Raw genomic sequence first — 19,597 nt, forward strand, 5'->3', positions numbered from 1 at the left:
TTTAGGGGTAATGTTTTGCATGTACCTCTCCATCATAACTGTATGTTTCTTTACAAGGGAACATCAAACCACTCAGAATAATGTTTACATTTTCACAATTGAATTTTACAGGAATTCTCCTTTAACTAGTAACCTTTAGCACAGACACCTATTAACAGTTACATACTTTAGCTAACATTTATCGTAAATGTTATCGTTTCAACTGATCAGTCTGTCGATGCCCAATGTAAAAGTTACGGTTGGCTTTTGAAATGTATATTAAATTGTTTATACAAAGATCCAGAGATGCAAACTAGCATGCACGGGAAAGTATTTAAACCTGTTTTTTACGTTACCCTTTTCGAATGAACATTTCTGAACCAAATTAGGGGAAGATACTGTGAATTCAGTTTAATCTTGCTTTTGAAATATCAGAAAAGAAGAAGAATTGGTCTACGTGTTCAATTTCCATACAATATGATACACATATATCATACAAAAGCAGAAAAGAAGAAAATGTTAAATTATTTTAGAATTCGAAATAATAATAATATGTGAGGAATCAGTGCTTGACAAATTTAGTCATGGAACACGACTTGGAGCTTTTATTTTGAAGACCTATCCGAGAAGCCAATGACATGTTACTGTAGTCGTTGACTTCACAATTCCAAGGACGTTTGACAGCGGTATCTCCGAATCTGTGACTGTTGTGCTTATTTATTGAATAACTATGGTCACTAGATACTAGAAGTAATTAACATTTGAGGAAAACTGAATGAGTCATTCGATATAGGTTACGTTAAGTCTTTGAAATACGTTGAGACCTGGATTAGCGCGTCAGGTAAATTAGCTAGCCAGCTGGTTAACGGTAGCTGTGTTTCTGAGAGAAACCGAAGCACAGAAAAGGTGGGTTACCAGCAGAGCGGTAAACCACCACGCCAGTAAGTAATACCTAAAAGGCAGTGTGCGTGAATGAGTTTTTTCCCGATATCCCTTAAGGAGCCGAGTGGCAGCGTTAACGTTTCTGGCGATGCCATTTATCAACATAATCGTTTGTGCTACAGAATGAGACGATAAGCTAGATTACTACATGAAAGAAAGAACGAACGAACGTAAAGGGGTTTGCAGAGCCGTACTGTCGAAATGGTAGAATACCAGGAGAATTTCCAGAGTACCGAAAGTTGCTCAGATGGACCACCGACACCTTTCCAGTCACCTTCGCCTCCTCCGTCTGCCCGGGACTGTCTTCGTCTCCAGAGAAGCAGCGTCTGCTCCCGTGCATACTTCGTGGTAGTGATGGTCTTCTTTCACCTCTACATAATAAATATAATAGCTTTGCTATTGTATGTGCACTATAACACTGGATCCGGGGACGATTCAAAGAACGAACACAACCTCGCTGACAGAAGCTCGAGTGTAACGTTAGCTCCTCCGGCATCCAGCGAGCTCCACACTGCATCTTCAGGCTCGTCAGGACCCATATTTCATCTCCCACGCTTGGAGGGTATACGGGTACGGAGATTGTCATACGCCAGTAACTGTCCTACTGTAACTTAAAGGAATGGTCTGGCAATAAATAAAATGTAGAGGATTTTCCCCTTCCCGTAAATGTAGTTGAACAGCCAAGACATGTTTTGTGTCCAAAGTTTGCTTTAGTAATGGAAGTAGTAATGCAAGTAATACACATACTAGGGTACATTACATTTGAGGTACATTAGCCTCGCAGTTTTAGTATAAAACCAAGGAAGCAAACTTTAGACACCAAACATGTCTCGACCGAAAAGGACTGCATTTTGAGTAAAGGGAAAAATATGACTTTTTTCCAAACCACACTTTTAGCTGTCTACTAAATAGGCATTCTGTTCAGTGGCTAAATTTGTTGTCTGTTTTCTGTTCAGGTTGGCCACATGCAAACAGTGTCCCTAACTCCTGACCGTACTCATAAGTTGCGGACCCTCAGCCTGAAGCCACTGTTGTTTGGTGAGCTATTTAATGTTAACTTTGTTAACTCAAACAGTAATGATATGCATTGTGTTTTGTCTTGTGTTAAAACGTCTATTTACTATATATATATATATATATATATATATATATATATATATATATATATATACACACACACACACATATATATGTATATATATGTATATGTATATATAGGCACTATCTGGTCCAGTTTCCAGTTTTTAAATGCCTTCCATTTTGCAGTGGCATGGGGAGTTTTTTTTAGTTCCCCCTTCTGTTCAGTTTTTTCACTTTCTCCCTCTCTTCGTTGACCCTCTACCCTCTACACCGATGACGTTTCCATTTCCGTGCAGCCTGGCTGAGTTGTCGTTGGTGTTTGTTCCAGCTGAAAGCCTTGTTGACCAGTAGCCTCTCGCCTGTCACAGTGCCCGTCAGAAGGAAGGTGGCGCCCTGAGGATGATGGCGGCTCAGGTTGCCCACACAGGTGGCGTCCCGCTCCAGCCACAAGGCCAGCCTGCCCCTCATTTCCCCTCCCAGCAGTGGCCCGTGCTTAAAAACCTCCAGCCGAGAACCCAGGGAGAACTTAGCCAGAGCTGAGCTGCTGGAGTTGGATGGTTCTAAGCGTACTTTAACCACTGAAAGAGAGGCAGAGAGGAGAGTAAGAAGAATGTGTTAGGCTGTGAGGAGAATAGATGGAGACTATTGAAAGGCCAAGAGTAGGGTTTGGCAATATTAACTTTTCAAAATTGATGATATACCTTTTTTTTTTTTTAAACACCCCATTTAGATAGGGCACAATACCAGTTTTTCATTCGTGATACCGAAGTTGAAACCTTGATTATTGGTTGAGTCTGATATTTTTATTTTATTTTTCTGAATTTTTTTGACACTGTGTCAATAATATTGTCCCTCACCCAAGCCTAGTCAAGAGAAAACGGGGATAGTTGGGCTTAAATGAATGAGAATGTCAGTAACCTTTGCAAAGACTGTGTTCATTAAAATGACTGAGTGAGCACTCACCAAAATCACTCTTGCAGAACAATTCTAGCAGCTCTTTGGCTGATGTGGTCTCCTCTAACTCACAGTCTGTGCAGCTGGCTTGTGGCACCGCTGAAACGAACAAAAGGATCACATCAGTTAGGAACTAATAGAAAACTATTTGTCAAACAGACTAACGCTGTCCTTCATCATTATTATTGTCAAGTCCACACAGAGAGAGTAGAGTTTGTGAGCTTACCTCTGCGGCCATTGCTGGTGCTGTTTGGCATGTGTGTGACTGAGGAGATACACATGAGGTGGTCTTTGGGGAACTGGTCACAATGCAGGATTCTGGGCCAGGGGTAGCCGTAGCAGTTCATGATGGGAGCACAGCTGTCCTGTACAGACTCACACAAACTCCGACACGGAGAAATGATCCTGAGGAAAAGGTAGTAAAAGAGAATGCAAAGATGAAAGAATTGATAGGAATGAGAAAGTAAGGGGGGGTCAGTAGGGGTGAAAAAAGAGCGAGGAAATGACCACAGGGACAAGGAGTGATGCTTGATGTCAGTGACACTCTATGCCCTTGTTTATCCTCAATAATATAAACTATTTTCTTTTTGGAATTTGTTAAAATGGGAGGCAATGGAAACTGCATAATGTTACAGTCAGGCAAATATACTTTGGTGGCAATATACTGGGGAGGGGACGCTATGGTTAAGTCTTTTTGTGGAAAAAACTGCCAGACAACATACATTTCAAAGTTTTTTTTAAGGAGTGTTGTGTGTGCACTAGGTCTTCACTACTATAATGATCTGTTGAGATTTATTGAGGTTGCAGGCTCTTGTAGCTGTGTAGTTTCAGATTAGTTACCCAAAGCAATTGAATTTGCAGCAAAGAATAGTTCAAAGTTATTCATGGGCACAATACAAGTGAAAATTACTTGCATGCAATGGGGAGAGAGTGTGTAGATGGCCTGTATGTGCAAGGACATTGGTTTCTGAAAGGAACCAAACAGTCCACAACCTAAGCAACTCTTTTGTTTCAAAGCAGGCACAAACAAACTGATTTCCATAATCTTCTCTCACCATTTAGGGCAACTGTGGGCAGCATTCCTGACTTGACTGTCTGTCCATACATCTTAAAGCAATAGCTCTGTGAAAAATCCAATTTACACAATTTCTCCTAACCCCAAATGTAGTCAGCCAAGACACATTTGCCTCTTAAGTTTTTCTATTTAATTTTGCTTTCATTACTTATTAGCTGCATTAGCCTTGTAACTCCACTGCAGACTTTGGACACTTTTTTTGCAGAACTGTTCCATTAATTCTTCACTGGTTGGCCTGAAACATGCAAACCTCCCAAATTACAAATATATTCTTGTACCTGCCCCAAATATCTCAACCAAGTGGATGGCTTCTCTTACCTTTCGAGACACACAGGGGCGAAGAGTGAGCAGAGGAAGATCCGGGCATGCGGGTGGCATTCGCGGGCAAGCAGAGGCAGCCAGCTGGTGCTCTGCTGGACAGCCTCGGCAGGCGACTCGTGGCCCAGCAGGTTGGGGATACGCATAGTGTTGTAGCCCAGCCCCTGGCACAAAGCCATGCTGAAAGGGATGGGGATGCAACGTGATGAGCCCTGTGGCTCCCAGTGCCCATCAGGCATGGCCCATGAGCTCCAGCCTACCAGGAATAGCAGCAAAGCGGACACAAGCAGAGTCATAGTCCTGATGGAAGCGTTAGCAAAGCAGGTTTCTTTCAGCCAGTAGTTCAGGGAAGTGTCAGAACAGGGCAGTGATAGGTGTATTTATACATCACCGTTGGAGGCCCTTTGGGTGAAGGCGGGTCTTGTGATGCTTGAGATTTGGAGGGTGTGTGTGTGTGTGCGCACTGATTCTTCCGTTTCCCTGCTGGAGATGATGAATGGTAGGATTTCCATCACGCACTTCTATTTTTTTTCCATTTTTTAATTTTTTTAATTTTGCATTTGTTACCTGTATTTTTAGTAAATTAAACAGACGGGAATGGTGGCAGATAAGTCTCAGACTCAAAATGGTTGAGGAAGTATAGGCACACTCCAAAGATGTGCGTATCTTGTGTCGCTACACTACAACAAAATAAAAAAAAAAGTAAATTGAGTAGGTGAAAGGAAACATAGAGAGCAAAACAAGAAGAATTGATAGTGTTCTGAACTGTAGTATTTACCCTTACACTACTGCTAATCACTGCAATAGTTTCAAAGTTGTGGCTTCTTTGCAGTTTATGTAGCAATTGTCTGCATTTGATAACTCTATTGTTCAGTATAACTTCTAAAATGCAAGTGTGAAAGCCAGTATAGTAGTGGCTGCTTATCTGCTTCTGGGGGTTGTGGAGTTGCTCTTCACCTGCTGGGTGCACAATGCTGTTTCTACCCCAAATGTGGCCCACACTTCCTCTGCTTGCACTTCCCAGGAAGCCCTCCCTCCTCTAACCTTCATGCCATCAAATAAGGAAGCAGAGAGGAAGCATGTCACCCCCTGTATGTTTAGGCCAGCCATGCGGAAAACATCTTGTAAAATTTTGTGTGTGTGTACACGCTGCTGCAGAAATTGTCTGCACTGAAACATAACAATGGCTGTGGAAAATGAAACTCAATCCTTTATAAGCAATTTGACACTAGCTGCTCTCTATTCTAGAGGGACAATGGCCCCCACCGGAAACCATTAATGCCCCAGTCTCATTAACACTGTCAATGGCAGCACCACAAGCAGTCCCAGAAGACGGGTGGGGGTAGGGAGGGGGAATTCATTATCCCCATATCCAAAATCACTTAATGGCCTCTGTTCACACTTATATGCTGTTGATGTGTAGAGTGAGGATCAATCATGTAAAACATATAGTGTGAAATACGGTCCAGTTTATACAGCTTTTCTTTATTACAGTTCTCAAAATATGTACAATTCAGTTAAAATGCCAGCATCAACTAATATCAACATTGATATAATTTTAAATTAATCCAGGACCTCTGTGTCAGTGCTCAGTATTTTCATTCATAGGCACAATCTCATTTGAGAATTGATTACGTTAACACTCATTTGCATGGGGGGCTAGTTGTGAGAGACCCTATAGGTTAATGCTACAGAGTGTGAATGTGATCCTTTAATCTCAGATTAAAATCTCTCAGTGCCCTCTTTCACACCAATGTTCAGTAACTATTCCAAACAAACTGTGCTTAGAAAGAACTCCTCTGAAAAAATAAATCACCACCACTTTGTTAGGCAGACACAGCTAATTCAAGAACTGAAGCCAAATTTCCATATTAACAGTCATTCAGAGTGCTTTGATGCAAAATGATTTATTGCAGAGAAACTCACTCATTGTTTCAATGGGTGGTGACAGGAATATAGGATATCACTAAATAGCATTTTCTTTACTATCCAAAATGACTAGTGAACGTACACAAGTTTTTTTATTTATACATAATGTTGCTAATGGTAAAACAGTGAAAAAATTTAGCTAAAACATATTAAAATAAGTTTACTTTGGGGACGGTTTTGCTTTCCAATGTCCTGCTTGGCTTTAAAAAATATGTTTAAATCAAAAGCAGCATATTCATGCAAGGTAGTTTTTAAAGGCCAGACACCTGGTTCCTATCATTACCACTGTGAATAGTTCTGACTTTGTAAGTTTCTCTAGAAAATAGCATTTCACATCAAACCAATGGCTTTGTGCATGACTTTGTTCACATTTTAACAATTTAATTACAGATATTTTGAAAAATCACTGGAATTCCCCTTTAGCTGAACTTTAGATTGAGGTAAACTCAAAAGTATTATTTTCAGTGAGCTGTTGTTAAATTGTTGATAAATTGCGCAGCAACAGATGAGGTACAGTCGCAGTGCACTTGTATGGAAGGTGTTCCTGCTAAAATGTCCAGTGAGTGTAGCTACAAAGACTGAATGGGATTTTAGTTGATTCTTAGTTAATTTTTGTTTAATTTCATTTTATGTTCAGATTTGATGGTTTTGTTTGTTTTAGTTGCTTGTTATTTTGGTCTGTTTTGGTCTGTTTATTTTTGTATTGTTTTTTTATTTTTTTACTTTTATTTCTTTTTTGTTCTTATTTTATACTTAGTAATTTTCATTTTAACATGATTTTGATAGTATTACTGGCTTTAATTGATTACATTTCATTTTACACATATTCATCACAATGTTTTTTTTAATAACTGCATAACCTGTATTGTCATGCTCTGTTTATTGCAAATGACAGTCACCTTGAATGTACTATCAATCTATCAAGCTTTATTTAGGCTTATTGCAAATGTCACTTCCAATGTACTCTAAATAAAAGCCTAAATAAAGCTTGATAGATTGATAGTTTGATAACTTCTCTTTTTTGTGTGCCATTCTGCAACTTAGAGATTCCAGGGTTTCTGAGCCCAGAGGAGTGTGCGGTTGTAATGCAGCTGGCGCAGTTAAAGGGCCTCACTGCCAGCCCAAGGCCAGCTCCCGTGGACAGTCTAGAGGAGCAGCTGACCCAGGATGAGCTCTTCAGTCTGCTGGATCTCAACCAGGACGGTTTGCTGCAGAGAGAGGAGGTCAGTCTCACACAGCCACTATCAGCCTCTATGGCAGTTGTGTGCATTGCAGAAATGAAGACTCAGGGATCAAATTGGAATTTGACAGGTGAGGGAGCACTGCTTCTTTCATGAGTGTCAGCAGTGTAGGGGCAATGTCATCCAGTTTGTTCAAAATATCCTACTCAGTCTTCAGCGTTGAAATAATAGAAATGAGACTAAAATAGTTTATATGCATACAGCCTCTATATCTAGGCTAGCTACCTATGTGGTAGAATGCTTAATTATTTGAATGTAACACTACAGTAGGAGAAAACAGCAATACTTTAATGTAATGATTTATTGAGGCACTATGAACTAATTTATGTGAGGTGTTGATGCTGTGTTGATGCTTGAGGCTTCTTTACAAACACTGCAGTTCCAGCTAAGGTCTGTGATTAGGCTGATAAATCAATGTGATGGGCTAGTTATTAATTTTATCGCTACTGAGCTCTGCAAAAGCCTGAGTAGACTGATAAACGAAGGTGATCAGCCAGTTATTAATCTCAGCATTACTAAACTCGGCATTATTAGGGATGATGGAACTGAGCAGTCTCCTTGGTGGTGGACAGTTGTAAGCTAGCATTGGTGTTATTCTGGATTTATGTTGCATTTTGTGGCATGTTACATACAATTCATTAACTGAAAATCACATAGCTACCCACTTTATTGCAAAATGTGTAAGAATTTGTTACTGGGATACATTAATACATTTATGACCGCATTTTCAGTATTCAGCCATCCCTCCTTTTCAAGTATTCTGGTCAACCAGGCTTGTTAGATTTTCTTTTTGGATGGACAGAGGTTATGAACACTTTCTGTATCTTTCCATGATTTCAGTACATTTTTTATACTTAATTTTGGATTTTTCCTGCATTTCTTAAGGGTATTTTATGAAGAGATAGTATTTTTGACAGATTAATTCAGCCCAGTATTGAAGTTTACTAAAGCAATATCTTTCAGAAAATTAATGGCATTTTGAGTCAAGCATGTTGGATGAGGATTTTCAGAAGAGCACTGGAGATCTCTGGTTTAATCATGATGTGTGCATTTGGATTAGTGTCTCAACGTGTTCTGTTTTTTGTTTTTGAAGGGGTAAATTGAAAGTTTTTTAGCTTATTATTGTTCAGCTGGACCCATAGCTGAAATTATGTACTTTTGTTCATAGTGAAGCACAATTTGAACTGCAATCATGTAATACATTTAAATAATAATAAAAACAAACAATTCTAAAACCCAAATGATGATATCCAAGACTACTTTTAAGCACTGTAGGATGAATTTGTGAGAGGGATGATAGGGGGATGGAAGAGCAGAGGAAACAGCAGACCCTGTGATAAAAGATATTTTTTGTTTTGTTTTGTCACAGATTTTGAGTCTGTCACTCTCAAATGATGGATCCTGGCTGAGCTCATACAGCTTGCGGGAAATTCACATGGGTCTTGAAAGAAGCCCTGCTGGTAAATAGAGTGAGTGTGTGTATGTGTATGAGTGTGTGTGTGTGTGTGTGTGTCAGTAAGTGTTTGGTCCAAAGCGACAACATAACACCCACCATTTTTTTCAAAAGCTTCCGGATAGATCCTATCATCACTCATTAAAATCTCATTATTATGAGGGGTTACACTGGATCCCCCAACCCACCCACACATCCGCTCCACCCCCACCCCCAAACATACACACGCACAAAGGTACTGCCCCTCTTCTGTTGTCTGGCCAGTGTCCTGCTGTGGTTCGGTTCCGGAGGGGAAAGAGTGAACACATTCACTGACCCAGAACTAACACAAATAAAAGGGAGAGATTGTATTGCTACTCTCTGTTCATTTAATGCCATCATTGCTGCTATCACTCTGTTGTTACTTTAAATCAATTACAATACTCCAACAACTATGTTTAAAACAGTCATGCCAATGAAGGTATATAATGAAAGTTTTTATTTATTTTAATTTGAACTGAGCAGTGAAAAAAGGAAAGTTATCACTGAAAGTGCAGATGATTTTAGAGTTAGGAACTGATGTACTTAGTCACAAGGTATTCAGTTTCAGTCAAGGCAAGGGCAAACATTAGGCCCCATTCACACCTGGTCACTTCATGTGACTAGTATCTGGATTGTGTACTATCAGGATCATCTTCTTTTATCTTCTTTGCAGACATGGATCGTGTGCCCAGTGAAGTACTGCATGGTGAGCAGGTTTAGTTGTACTTGGAGGGGTTTTGGTTGTAAAATGTGTCTTGGAGAGATGGATGCCTTTGCACTGCTATAACGTGGCTCAAATGCATCTCAGCCACCTCCTAAAGTGATTTAAGCAATTGGATTTGTATCTGTTTTCAATGTGTGTTGGGTGCATTGACACTTGCATTTTTATGTGGCTTGACCTTATCCAGATATAATCCTGATACTCAAGACGCATGAAATGACCAGGTGTAAATGGGGTCTTAGTGATTTCCATGTTCAAACACAATGTAGCAGGTGTTTAATAGGCTTGCAAACATGTGAATTTTCAAGTTTACCACAAGGAAGTAGAATACAAACAGCTGACATAGTCAAAAATGCAGGTGATAAACTCAGGCAAGGTCCATGTTACCCAAGTTTACAAGTTGTGATGTATGACCAGCCAATATGCGAACACAGTAGACCAACCTGGCAAACAATGTGGTCTACCAAGTATGTCAATTACACTTTAATTTCTGTTTCATGATGTCTGTAAATGATTGCAACATTAAACAAGTTGTAGTTAGGCCTGTGCTGCTAATGGAGTCATGCTATTAGGGTAACTGTGTGGAAAATAATCAAGGTAAGAAGTTAATATTTGTGTGTAATATTGTGACGCTTCCTAACACCGAAGCAGATGCGAAAGCAAACACAGTGATAGCATGTTGAATTTGATTTTTTTTTTTGTGCCATTTTGTCAAATAAAACAGTCATAGTACAGTTCAGTTAATTTGTAGTTGCGGTATACTGTTATTCTTAATCTGACTACAAAAACTGCATTTAATTCAGTAAGATAGAATGGAATTGTGATTGTCACACAAACTGTTGAACCTCGACGTTTCTGGACAGGAGTTTAATATCCTTGGTCCTGTGTGTTTGTGTGGATGTAGGAGTGCTGTCACTAAAGGAGTTCAGGCAGGTGAGTGGTAATGTGTTTCGGCATGGCGGTGCTGGGCAGGGCTTGTATGGACAGAACCAAATTAGACAGAAGAGCATCCAAACGCGACTGTTCCTGGGAGAAGGCACCCACCACCTTCTGAAGAGCATCAGGAACAGGTAATACATGTTCATATTTTCATATTTATGCATGTGTAAAAACACTTTAACTTTCACTGTGTGGGGCTTATGAGGCACCACACACCAATTCATTACCTATGAATTCATTAGCAATTCATTAGCTTTTGAATTTACTTGGTGCTTTCTAAATGTCAGGTGACTCACTCTCTCTCTCTGTCTGTCTCTCTCTGTCTTCCTCCTAGGGTGACTCGTTTAACCCGACTCCCATCTTCATTGATTGATCTCAGTGAGCCGTTGGAAGTGGTTCACTACGAGCAAGGTGGATACAGTCATGCCCACCATGACAGTGGCCCCTCCAATCCAGATAGCTGCTGTGTGCATACATATCTGGCTGCAAACAGCTCTGCCCCCAACCATATATCATGCAGGTGTGTATAAATTCACCAGATGTGTTTTTGTCTATATTGTACATCCTAATTTTGGGACACCAGAAAGACAAACTGTTAACTGTTTTCTTAAATTTTACCCAATTTTCTGGGTAGATTTGCCATTTTTCAGTTGCTCTGCGTCTGCAGTATCACACAATGCTCCCAACCAGGAAGGGCAAAGGCAAGCCTGTGTTGCCTCCGCGATGCAAGTAGCCTGTTGCCGCCTCTTTTGAACTGCCTTTCATGCATCATTGTAGGACAGCTGAACTTGCTTGGAGAAATGCTTTAACTGTGCAATTCTGTGTACATATCCTAACAGACCTAACAAAATCAACGGGAAGAGAGGAACTAAGCTAAACATCTCATCCATTGGGTTTAACTGATCAAAGCTGCTTAGAAAGATGATTCTAGGAATGACATCTGAACTACTCTGCTTTTAATATCATACAACTTTCAAACAAGCAAAGATCTGAACGCAAACAAGCACTCACCCACTTACTTGCAATTAACTGTAAATGACTGTCCTTGATTGCGTGCCTAATCCTTAAGCGTTTTTCTGTTTGTACTAGGCCTGTTACAATTACTACATAATGATCCTGATCACAATTTCTTGACTTGATTGTAATTATTTTCCACAGTTGTTAACTTTCATAATCATATGTTTACATTGCAAATATATATAAATAAAAAAGTAGAAAACACATTTATTTGGATACGTCTAGGGTCTTATGAAAACAAGAAACTCTCCAACTTCAGGTGCTACAACATTTTTAGAAGGTAGTGGTGAGGAACATTTATTTACCTGAGCTGGAGCTGTGTCAGTTGTCTGTACCTACAGGGTATCGACGGTTTGGAAACAATATAGCTAATCAGGCTATTTAGCTTCTTTAGGCTTTAAACATTTAACAATAATTGCAATTATTGATATGACAATTATTCATCAGCTAAAATTTCATAATCGCAACAGGCCAAAGTAGAAAGTATAAGTTAGATCTATTATGATCATGACATTTTAGCTGACCATATAAAAATATTGCATTTATTAAATTAATTGTCTGTTTTTGTTCATTTATTTGCAGTGGATCATTACAAGTATAGGCAGCCAAATTGGCTGATTGTGCTTTCTAGCTGTAAGTACTTAGTACTTAGAGTACTTAGAGCCCAACTGACGACAGACCGAGCTTGAGCTCAATTAGACATACCAAGTTAGAAGTTTTTTGTTGTTTTTGTAAGATCGATGCCATGTCTCAATAAATGCATTTTCTTATTTCTTTTATTTATATTTACATATATTTGCCTCAGCCCAACTGATGAAAATGCACCCGGTTTACATTCTGTTTGTTGCGACAAAAATAATTGAAACAGGCCTATTACTACTCATTTTATCATATTTGTATAACTGAACAACTCTATTTGGCTCCAAAGCCTCTCAACCTGTGTGTTCAGACTTAAAATAGGGGGTGCTATTTCTTTCAGTTATTGTATTTTCTATGTGAAGGTTCATTGTTTATCAGTTCTAACACACTAACATCTTACACACAGATTTGTATTTGTGAGTTAAAGGCTGTACGATTAAACGTGTTGGTGTTTGTTGTTGATAGATACGTGACTTTGTTGCTATTTCTGAATATGGTGGATGGAGGCGGGGAGAGCAGCTTCCCCGTGGCTGACAACAGGACTTATGAGGAGGAGGTGAGCCACGTCCGCACTCTGTTTCCATAGCGATAAAGGGAAGTGAGCTCTGTTGTCAGGGCAACTAAAGAAAGGACCAGGAAAACTAGGCCTTAGTTGTTTCTGTGACATTGGCTCTTGACTTTAACATGTCCTGCATAAAGGTTCATAACTGTGATGGCACAATAATTTTGCCATGCAGAGTGTCTGATTTTTGTGTTTTAGGCTGTTGCTAGTGCAGAATTCCAAAGCTAAAATGTCCAGATGAGCCTGTCACACTACACATAATGCACTAACATGTTCATAAATGCAGTGACTTTGAACTGGATTTATCAAAATACTCTGCAGGCTAGGGCTGCACAGTAAAATCGTATTTTTAGTATTGTCACAATAGAAGTTTCTGCAAACACATTGTTTGGCAGAATGGATAAATTAGTTCACATATGCAGTGCCAGAGTGATGTAATTAATGATGCAATGTAATTAGCAGGCCTTAGAACCCCAAGTGCTTCTGTTTGCCAGGCTTGCACTGTGCTCTCCCATGTGAAGAACAAGTAACTTATACAATATATAGCCAAAAGTATGTGGATACCTCTCCTAATTATTGAGTTCAGGTATTTTTGCCACACCCATCACTAACAAGTGTATAAAATCACATGCATATGCAGTCTTCATAGACCAGCACTGGCAGTAGAATGGGTTGCACCGAAGAGCTCAGTGACTTTAAATGTGACACTGTCATAGGATGCCAGTTTGTGAAATTTCTGCCCTGATAGATCTGCCCCGGTCAGCTTTATGTGCTATTATTGTGAAATGGAACTGGTAGACAGCACAAGCTCACAGAGCAGCAACACAAAGTGCTGAAGTGCATAGGGTGTAAACATCGCCTGTCCTTTGTTGCATTACTCATTAGAGTTCCAAACTGCCTCTTGAAGTAACGGCAGCACAAAAACGGGAGATGGGAGCTTCATAAAATAGGTTTACTCGCCAAGCAGCTTCACACAAGGCTAAGATCTCCATGCGCAATGCCAAGCAGCAACTGAAGTGGTATAAAGCATGGCATCACTGATCTCTGGAGCACTGGAAACATGTTCTCTGCAGTGAACCACACTTCACTATCTGGCAGTCTGATAAAGGATAATGTGTAGAAAGACATTTTAGGGGGCTCCCAAGTGGCGCAACCGGCTAAGAGTTGGCCCTATCATCAGATCGTGAGTTCGATCCCTGGTGATGCTACAGCCTTCTGTAGCTGGGAGTCCAAGAGAGCACAATTGGCCCCGCTCTCTGGGTGGGTAGGATGCCCCCCCCCCGTCTCCCCCCATCACTCAACGCAATGCTAGTCAGCGTGGGCGTCTGTTAGCTGATGCAACAGATCTGGCAGTTGGTGCTTTTCTCCGAGCGCGTTCAGCTGTCCAATGACGTTGCATAAGCGGCAGTTCGAAAAGATGCGGTTGCTGGCTTCACAGGTCTTGGAGGAAGCCTGTGTTAGCCTTCATCCTCCTAGCATTGATAGTATCGTGTGATTGGGGGAGTCCTAACAAGCGGGTGGAATTGGAGAGTACTAAATTGGGGAGAAATTTGAGTAAAAAAAAAAAGAAAGACATTTTAGACATTTTAGAAAGACATTTTAGACAGTTATAAGCTTCTAACTTTGTGGCAACAGTTTGGAGAAGGCCCTTTCCTGTTCCTGTTCCCTGTCCTGTTGTGCCTCTGTGCACAGAGAGAGGTCCATAAAGACATGGTTTTGTGAGTTTGGTGTGGAGGAACTCAGAGCCCTGACGTTAACCCATTTAACATATTTGATGCTCCAATTCATCCCAAACGTGAGCCAGGACTTTCACATCCAACATTGGTGCGTGACCTCTCAAATGCTCTTTTGACTGAATAGGCACAAATTCCCCCAGGCACACTGTAAAATCTTGTGGAAAACCTTTCCAGAAGAGTGGAGGCTTTTATAGGCGCAAAGGGGGGCTAAGTCCATATTAATGCCCAGCAAGCTTATGTAGGAATGATGGTCAGTGTCTACATACTTTTGGCCAGTACATTCTTACACGTAATTTTACATAAATGGCTATTTACAAGACACATGTACATGCACAGCTTAAAACTACTGTTTCCTAGGCTACTAACCTGGAAAGAGGCTTCAAACGTGATGACTGTTCTCAGTCTTAGTGCTGTGTGAAGAATGTATGAAGCAGTAATGGCTACTAGGGTACACAAAATTCACCATACAATATGTATTTCTGTATTTGTATTACAATACGATACATTTTGCTACAAAATTTGAAAAAGAAATGCTAACATAGCTAGTTGAAGGGATAACTGGCACAAGTCATTTTCTTAGAAGACATAAAATAACTAAGCATAGTAAGTCATACAAAAGTACAAGATATTACATGTTGCACGTGTGTTTGGCAAACACATGTTGTTATGGCTCTGACCATGACATGTTTGTTTACAGTCAGATGTTGAGTTTGTAGATAAGCTGTGGCCAGGGATGCGGGAAGGTGTCATATAGGGCTACAATGAGGCCAGAGATAACAATATATAAATGTAGCCTAACTGACACATCAGATCGCTGACTCGCATCATCTCTTTGCTCTCTCGTTCTAGACAGACTTTATGCAAATGAACTGAGCGGCGACCAATCACACTGTTGATATGTGGAGCGGTAATCAGTTGTGTCATACCCACAATCATGCGGTGAGATTTAACGCTGAAACGCACACAGAGTGGGAGATATAACAGTTGATAAAACATTATTATAATGATAGATGATTATTTTTAAGTTTAAAGAACAATGTAAGGATGCTACTGGCTGCTGTGGGGGCATGTCGCTGAAAAAAATCAGAGGTTGAGGTTCAAAGAGAGGAAGTCTATGTCGAGTTACAGGCCACTTCACAGAACTTTTGAAAATATAAAAATACATACTCCACTCTAAAATAAGCACACATGGGTCTCTACTACGCTACAATTATTATAAAGAACAGAATATTTTATTATTACTATTATTTTTAACAGTGGCAGTCCTGAAATCAGGGGATGCTTCAGCACCCTTAGCACCTCCACTTCCCACATCCCTAACTGTGGCTGTTACCTTCTGGCTAAAATGAGTGTGAGAGAGAATTTTCTAATGTGGCTCAGTCACCCCCAGCAAACTGTTCTGTGGAGTTATTTGTTTTGACCATTCGAAATTGTTTGCTCCTCGCTCCAGCAAATTAGACATTTGGATGATGTCTTGATTCTTGCGCAGTGTTGGCATGTGGTCACCGTTCAGTCTACCACTCATTGCTCGTCATTATTGTGCTCAACTGGGAAACAAAAGTGCTTCCGAAAAGAGGATAAGGATAATGCTTTATCCAGCTATTTCAAAGAGCTTGGCTAGTCAACCATCGAAGGCAGACAAAGCTGAAGTTAGCTTCTTACTCTGATTTTTTTCAGGCACCAGAGTGTAACTGCAGTTATCACAGACTTTACAGCATGAAATAAAACTGTATTCAAGTCATAGCCCCGCCTCGTGACCCTCGTATCGGGGGAAAAAAATATTGTGCATATTGTGACACCCCTAGTCACAACAACCCTGCATAACCATAACAATTATGTCAAGGAATTTAATGGATGGATGGATAGTAGCCATTTTTGCAAAGGCTCAGGGATTGCTGACCATTTTTTAAGCAGCCTTATAGTGCTTGTAGTTCTGATGCAAGTAGCTATTTCATGATTTTGTATTTCATGATTTTTTTAATTTTGCACAATAGTGAATGGTGCTTTTGTAATTATACGTTCTTTGCTTAATGTAGATGTTAACGATTTCTGTTTATACAAATAAACAATCAACAACATATCATTGTGATATCCAACAGCTTTATCGAACATTACATTTTATCTACTTTGACTAAGTGTGTTTAATGAGAGAGAGCTGGTGTGAATCATTATTATTTCTATGTTTACTAAGCATTGGCACATATTATACAAGAGCTACCTTCCTGCAGATTTCAGTTTCAACCCTAATCCAATGTATCTTGCTCCGATTCCAGGCGTAACATATTCCAGATGACCCTAAATAGCTGAATCGTGTATAAGATTAGGGTCAGAAATAAAGTCTGCAGAATGGTCTTGTTATGGTCTTGAACAAGGTTAGAACAGGGTTAGAGATTCCTAGCCTAGATCAACAGAAATGGTATAAAAAAATAAAAACCTAGTTTTAAACCAGCAATAAGTTATATGTTATATGGATGTGTAGTGTCAAATATATGTCAAAATGTGGAGTAATATGTACATATCAACACAACATATCAACACATTTATCAGCCTCTCATTGTCTTTTATACACACACAGTAACTTAACAATGACTTACAATGCTTCCATCGGTGTGTGTGTGTGTGTGTGTGTGTGTGTGTGTGTGTGTGTTTGTGTGTATCAGGCCTTGGGTGACCTTTCTCAGCAGTACTGTGCCAAAGGGAATCTGAAGATTAAGCCTGTTGCCGGAACGGCCCTGCTGTGGTATAACCACCTCTCAGACGGCAATGGTTACTACCACTTTATTAACATATTCCTTTTCTTTCTCACTCTTTTTGCATTTTTTCAGTTTTTGCTATTAATGTGCATGTGGGAGGTGTGGGAGGCTCCCTTGTCAGGCTTAGTCTTGTTAAAAAAAAAGTCTCATGAGGATTCACTCATTCACTTCAGGAGTCACACATGCTGTCATTAACCTAGATTTTTAGTTGAACAAACCAGTGTTCAGATAAGCTACAGAAGTATTAAGCTGCTAGTATTTAATTTGAATATTTGTCTGTGTTCAGTCCAGTTGCATTGTGATGCCATGCTTGGCACTGAAGTAAAACTCTGGTATTGTGACAACCACAGAGAAGTGTTTTACTCTTTGCTAAGAGCCTGATTCACCAACTCTCAGTAACATACATAAATATTTGAGGCCTGGTGAAAGCTCACAAGATTTAGGAGAATTTTATTAGGCCATATCTGATATGCTAGGGTAATATGTAGTAATTTTAGGGTGTTTTCACAACTGGCAGAGTTTACTGGCACATTTATAGGGCCTATAGAATACTCAAATGTGTATGCAATATATACAAAAACAATTAATTTTATGGTAAGATGAATGTGAACTTTTTTTTAACTTTCTTTATGTCACGTGTGTGCACAAAGAGCTATGTACGACAGTAGACCCTGAAATACTCCTCGTCCTGATCTTACTTTTTTAACAATTTAAAATTTTTTAACAAATTAAAATAATAGCTGTCAATCAACAACTCTGGGAGGAGCCTAAAAAGGCATGGGTATGAGCCTAAAAAGGCATGTACATGCCTAACTTTTTGTGAACTTAAATATATTTGTAAACAAATGCTATACATAGCTAGCACACAACTGAATTAATCAGTAACAAATTTTACAATTAACTGTAATGGCTTTCATGCTAATGAAAATGTGCTTACTCTAGCCGAGGGTCCTTGGGAAGTAAAATCAAGACAGGGATGTGAGATTGGGCTTGCAAAATGTCTGAATGTAGGCTGTATTTCTTGACTATTTAAAGCTGAAGGATTGCTCTGATTAGAGCAGATCACGCAGCAGTCTATAAATGCGACTTGATTCTCTTTTTCTATTTTACACAGTTCGTGGAGGTATTAGATGATCACTACTCATTCACTGTATCTGTTTAGGTTGGGTAGGAGAACTGGACGAGTTCTCCCTGCATGGCGATTGCATGGTCACTCGAGGTTCTAAGTGGATAGGCAGCATCTGGATCAACGTCGACCCTGACCAACAGCGTCAGGAGCGTTACCAGCGCCTGGTCTCTGGGCAACCCCTCAGGTCAGAGGAACATGGGACTGAGCACAATGACCTCCACCAGGATTTATGAGCTTTACAGCTTCCAGCCAACGCTGCTCCTTCTGTCTGTGCGGATCAAAGGCTGTCCTTTTACCACCAAAATACTCATCTTTATCACTGCAATGCTGGTCTCAGGTCATCAGCAATGGCCACCTCAGCCAATAGCACCTTTTGTAGTCGCACTGCCGCCTGGTAGTGCTAATATGTTGCATATCAGTTAAATTTAAAGTTTGACAGAGAAACTCAATCTTAGTACAAAATAAACCTCAAAATAAATATTTAAATGCTATTGAAAGCAATTCCTTGATTTAAATTTTATATATTGAAGATATTTATTGAATGTTGCATATTTATTGTTAATTATTTATAAGTTATTGTAGTCTATTTATTTGCACATATTGTATTTATCTGTTTATGTCTTGGTTTGTTTATGTACATGCACTTTCTCAGTTTGATTCATTACAACAGACAAGGTATGTCTGTACTTACATTCCAGTTAAAGTTATGTTGCAATTAAGGTTTTAAATGGTAAATAAATGCAAAAACTCAACCTGGCTCAAGTGTCTTAGGTTTATAAGGTTACTTACAGCACAAGTGTACGACTTGAAGGCAGAATTACACTTGACAAATCTCTCACATTTCACAACTCTCACTATTCCACACATCTAAATGTCTAAACAAGTCTCCACAAGATGGCACCAAAGCAGAGAATATAGTTTGCCATTTGAATTGGGACACAGAATGATCATTTTACAACTCCAGGTTACCTTATGCTGATATGTAGTTTCTAGAGGTACATTGCACAATGTAGCTTGTTGCACAATAACCAAATTACTCTTCTACTGTACTTAGAGACTTCACAGGCCTTGATCTGTCAGGTTAAACCCATGAGCAGGCTAGGGCAGCT

The 19,597-nt window shown here is 39.7% G+C and overlaps 1 protein-coding gene across 4 annotated transcripts; it reads left to right on the forward strand.

Moving 5' to 3' along the window:
• Positions 1-527: 527 nt before the first annotated feature.
• Positions 528-19,240, forward strand: zgc:158254 (uncharacterized protein LOC791209 homolog). 4 transcript variants are annotated; one of them, XM_036592203.1, is made up of 10 exons: positions 529-1,491; positions 1,878-1,959; positions 7,322-7,500; positions 8,888-8,978; positions 9,666-9,698; positions 10,618-10,783; positions 10,987-11,172; positions 11,287-11,377; positions 12,774-12,864; positions 17,267-17,371. In XM_036592203.1, the coding sequence occupies exons 1-9, from the start codon at positions 1,123-1,125 to the stop codon at positions 12,840-12,842; spliced, it is 1,266 nt and encodes a 421-aa protein (XP_036448096.1). In that variant the 5' UTR covers positions 529-1,122; the 3' UTR covers positions 12,843-12,864; positions 17,267-17,371. The 4 variants fall into 4 exon arrangements, 3 of the variants coding, with proteins under 3 accessions (XP_036448096.1, XP_036448094.1, XP_036448095.1); XM_036592201.1 differs by lacking the exon at positions 11,287-11,377 and adding an exon at positions 18,522-19,240 and having other exon boundaries at positions 546-1,491; positions 17,267-17,372; XR_005008484.1 differs by having other exon boundaries at positions 528-1,491; positions 11,287-12,864; positions 17,267-17,299.
• The last annotated feature ends 357 nt before the right edge of the window (positions 19,241-19,597 follow it).

Source organism: Colossoma macropomum, unplaced genomic scaffold (genome assembly GCF_904425465.1).
Source record: "Colossoma macropomum unplaced genomic scaffold, Colossoma_macropomum, whole genome shotgun sequence".
In the NCBI taxonomy this organism is placed as follows: domain Eukaryota; kingdom Metazoa; phylum Chordata; class Actinopteri; order Characiformes; family Serrasalmidae; genus Colossoma; species Colossoma macropomum.

Bases quoted from the DNA above. Each gene is read 5' to 3' on its own strand.
- zgc:158254 (XM_036592201.1), top strand. From the start codon at position 1,123: ATGGTAGAATACCAGGAGAATTTCCAGAGTACCGAAAGTTGCTCAGAT. The intron at 1,492-1,877 runs GTACGGAGATTG...TTTTCTGTTCAG, and splicing joins CACGCTTGGAGGGTATACGG to GTTGGCCACATGCAAACAGT. The intron at 12,865-17,266 runs GTGAGCCACGTC...TGTGTGTATCAG, and splicing joins ACAGGACTTATGAGGAGGAG to GCCTTGGGTGACCTTTCTCA.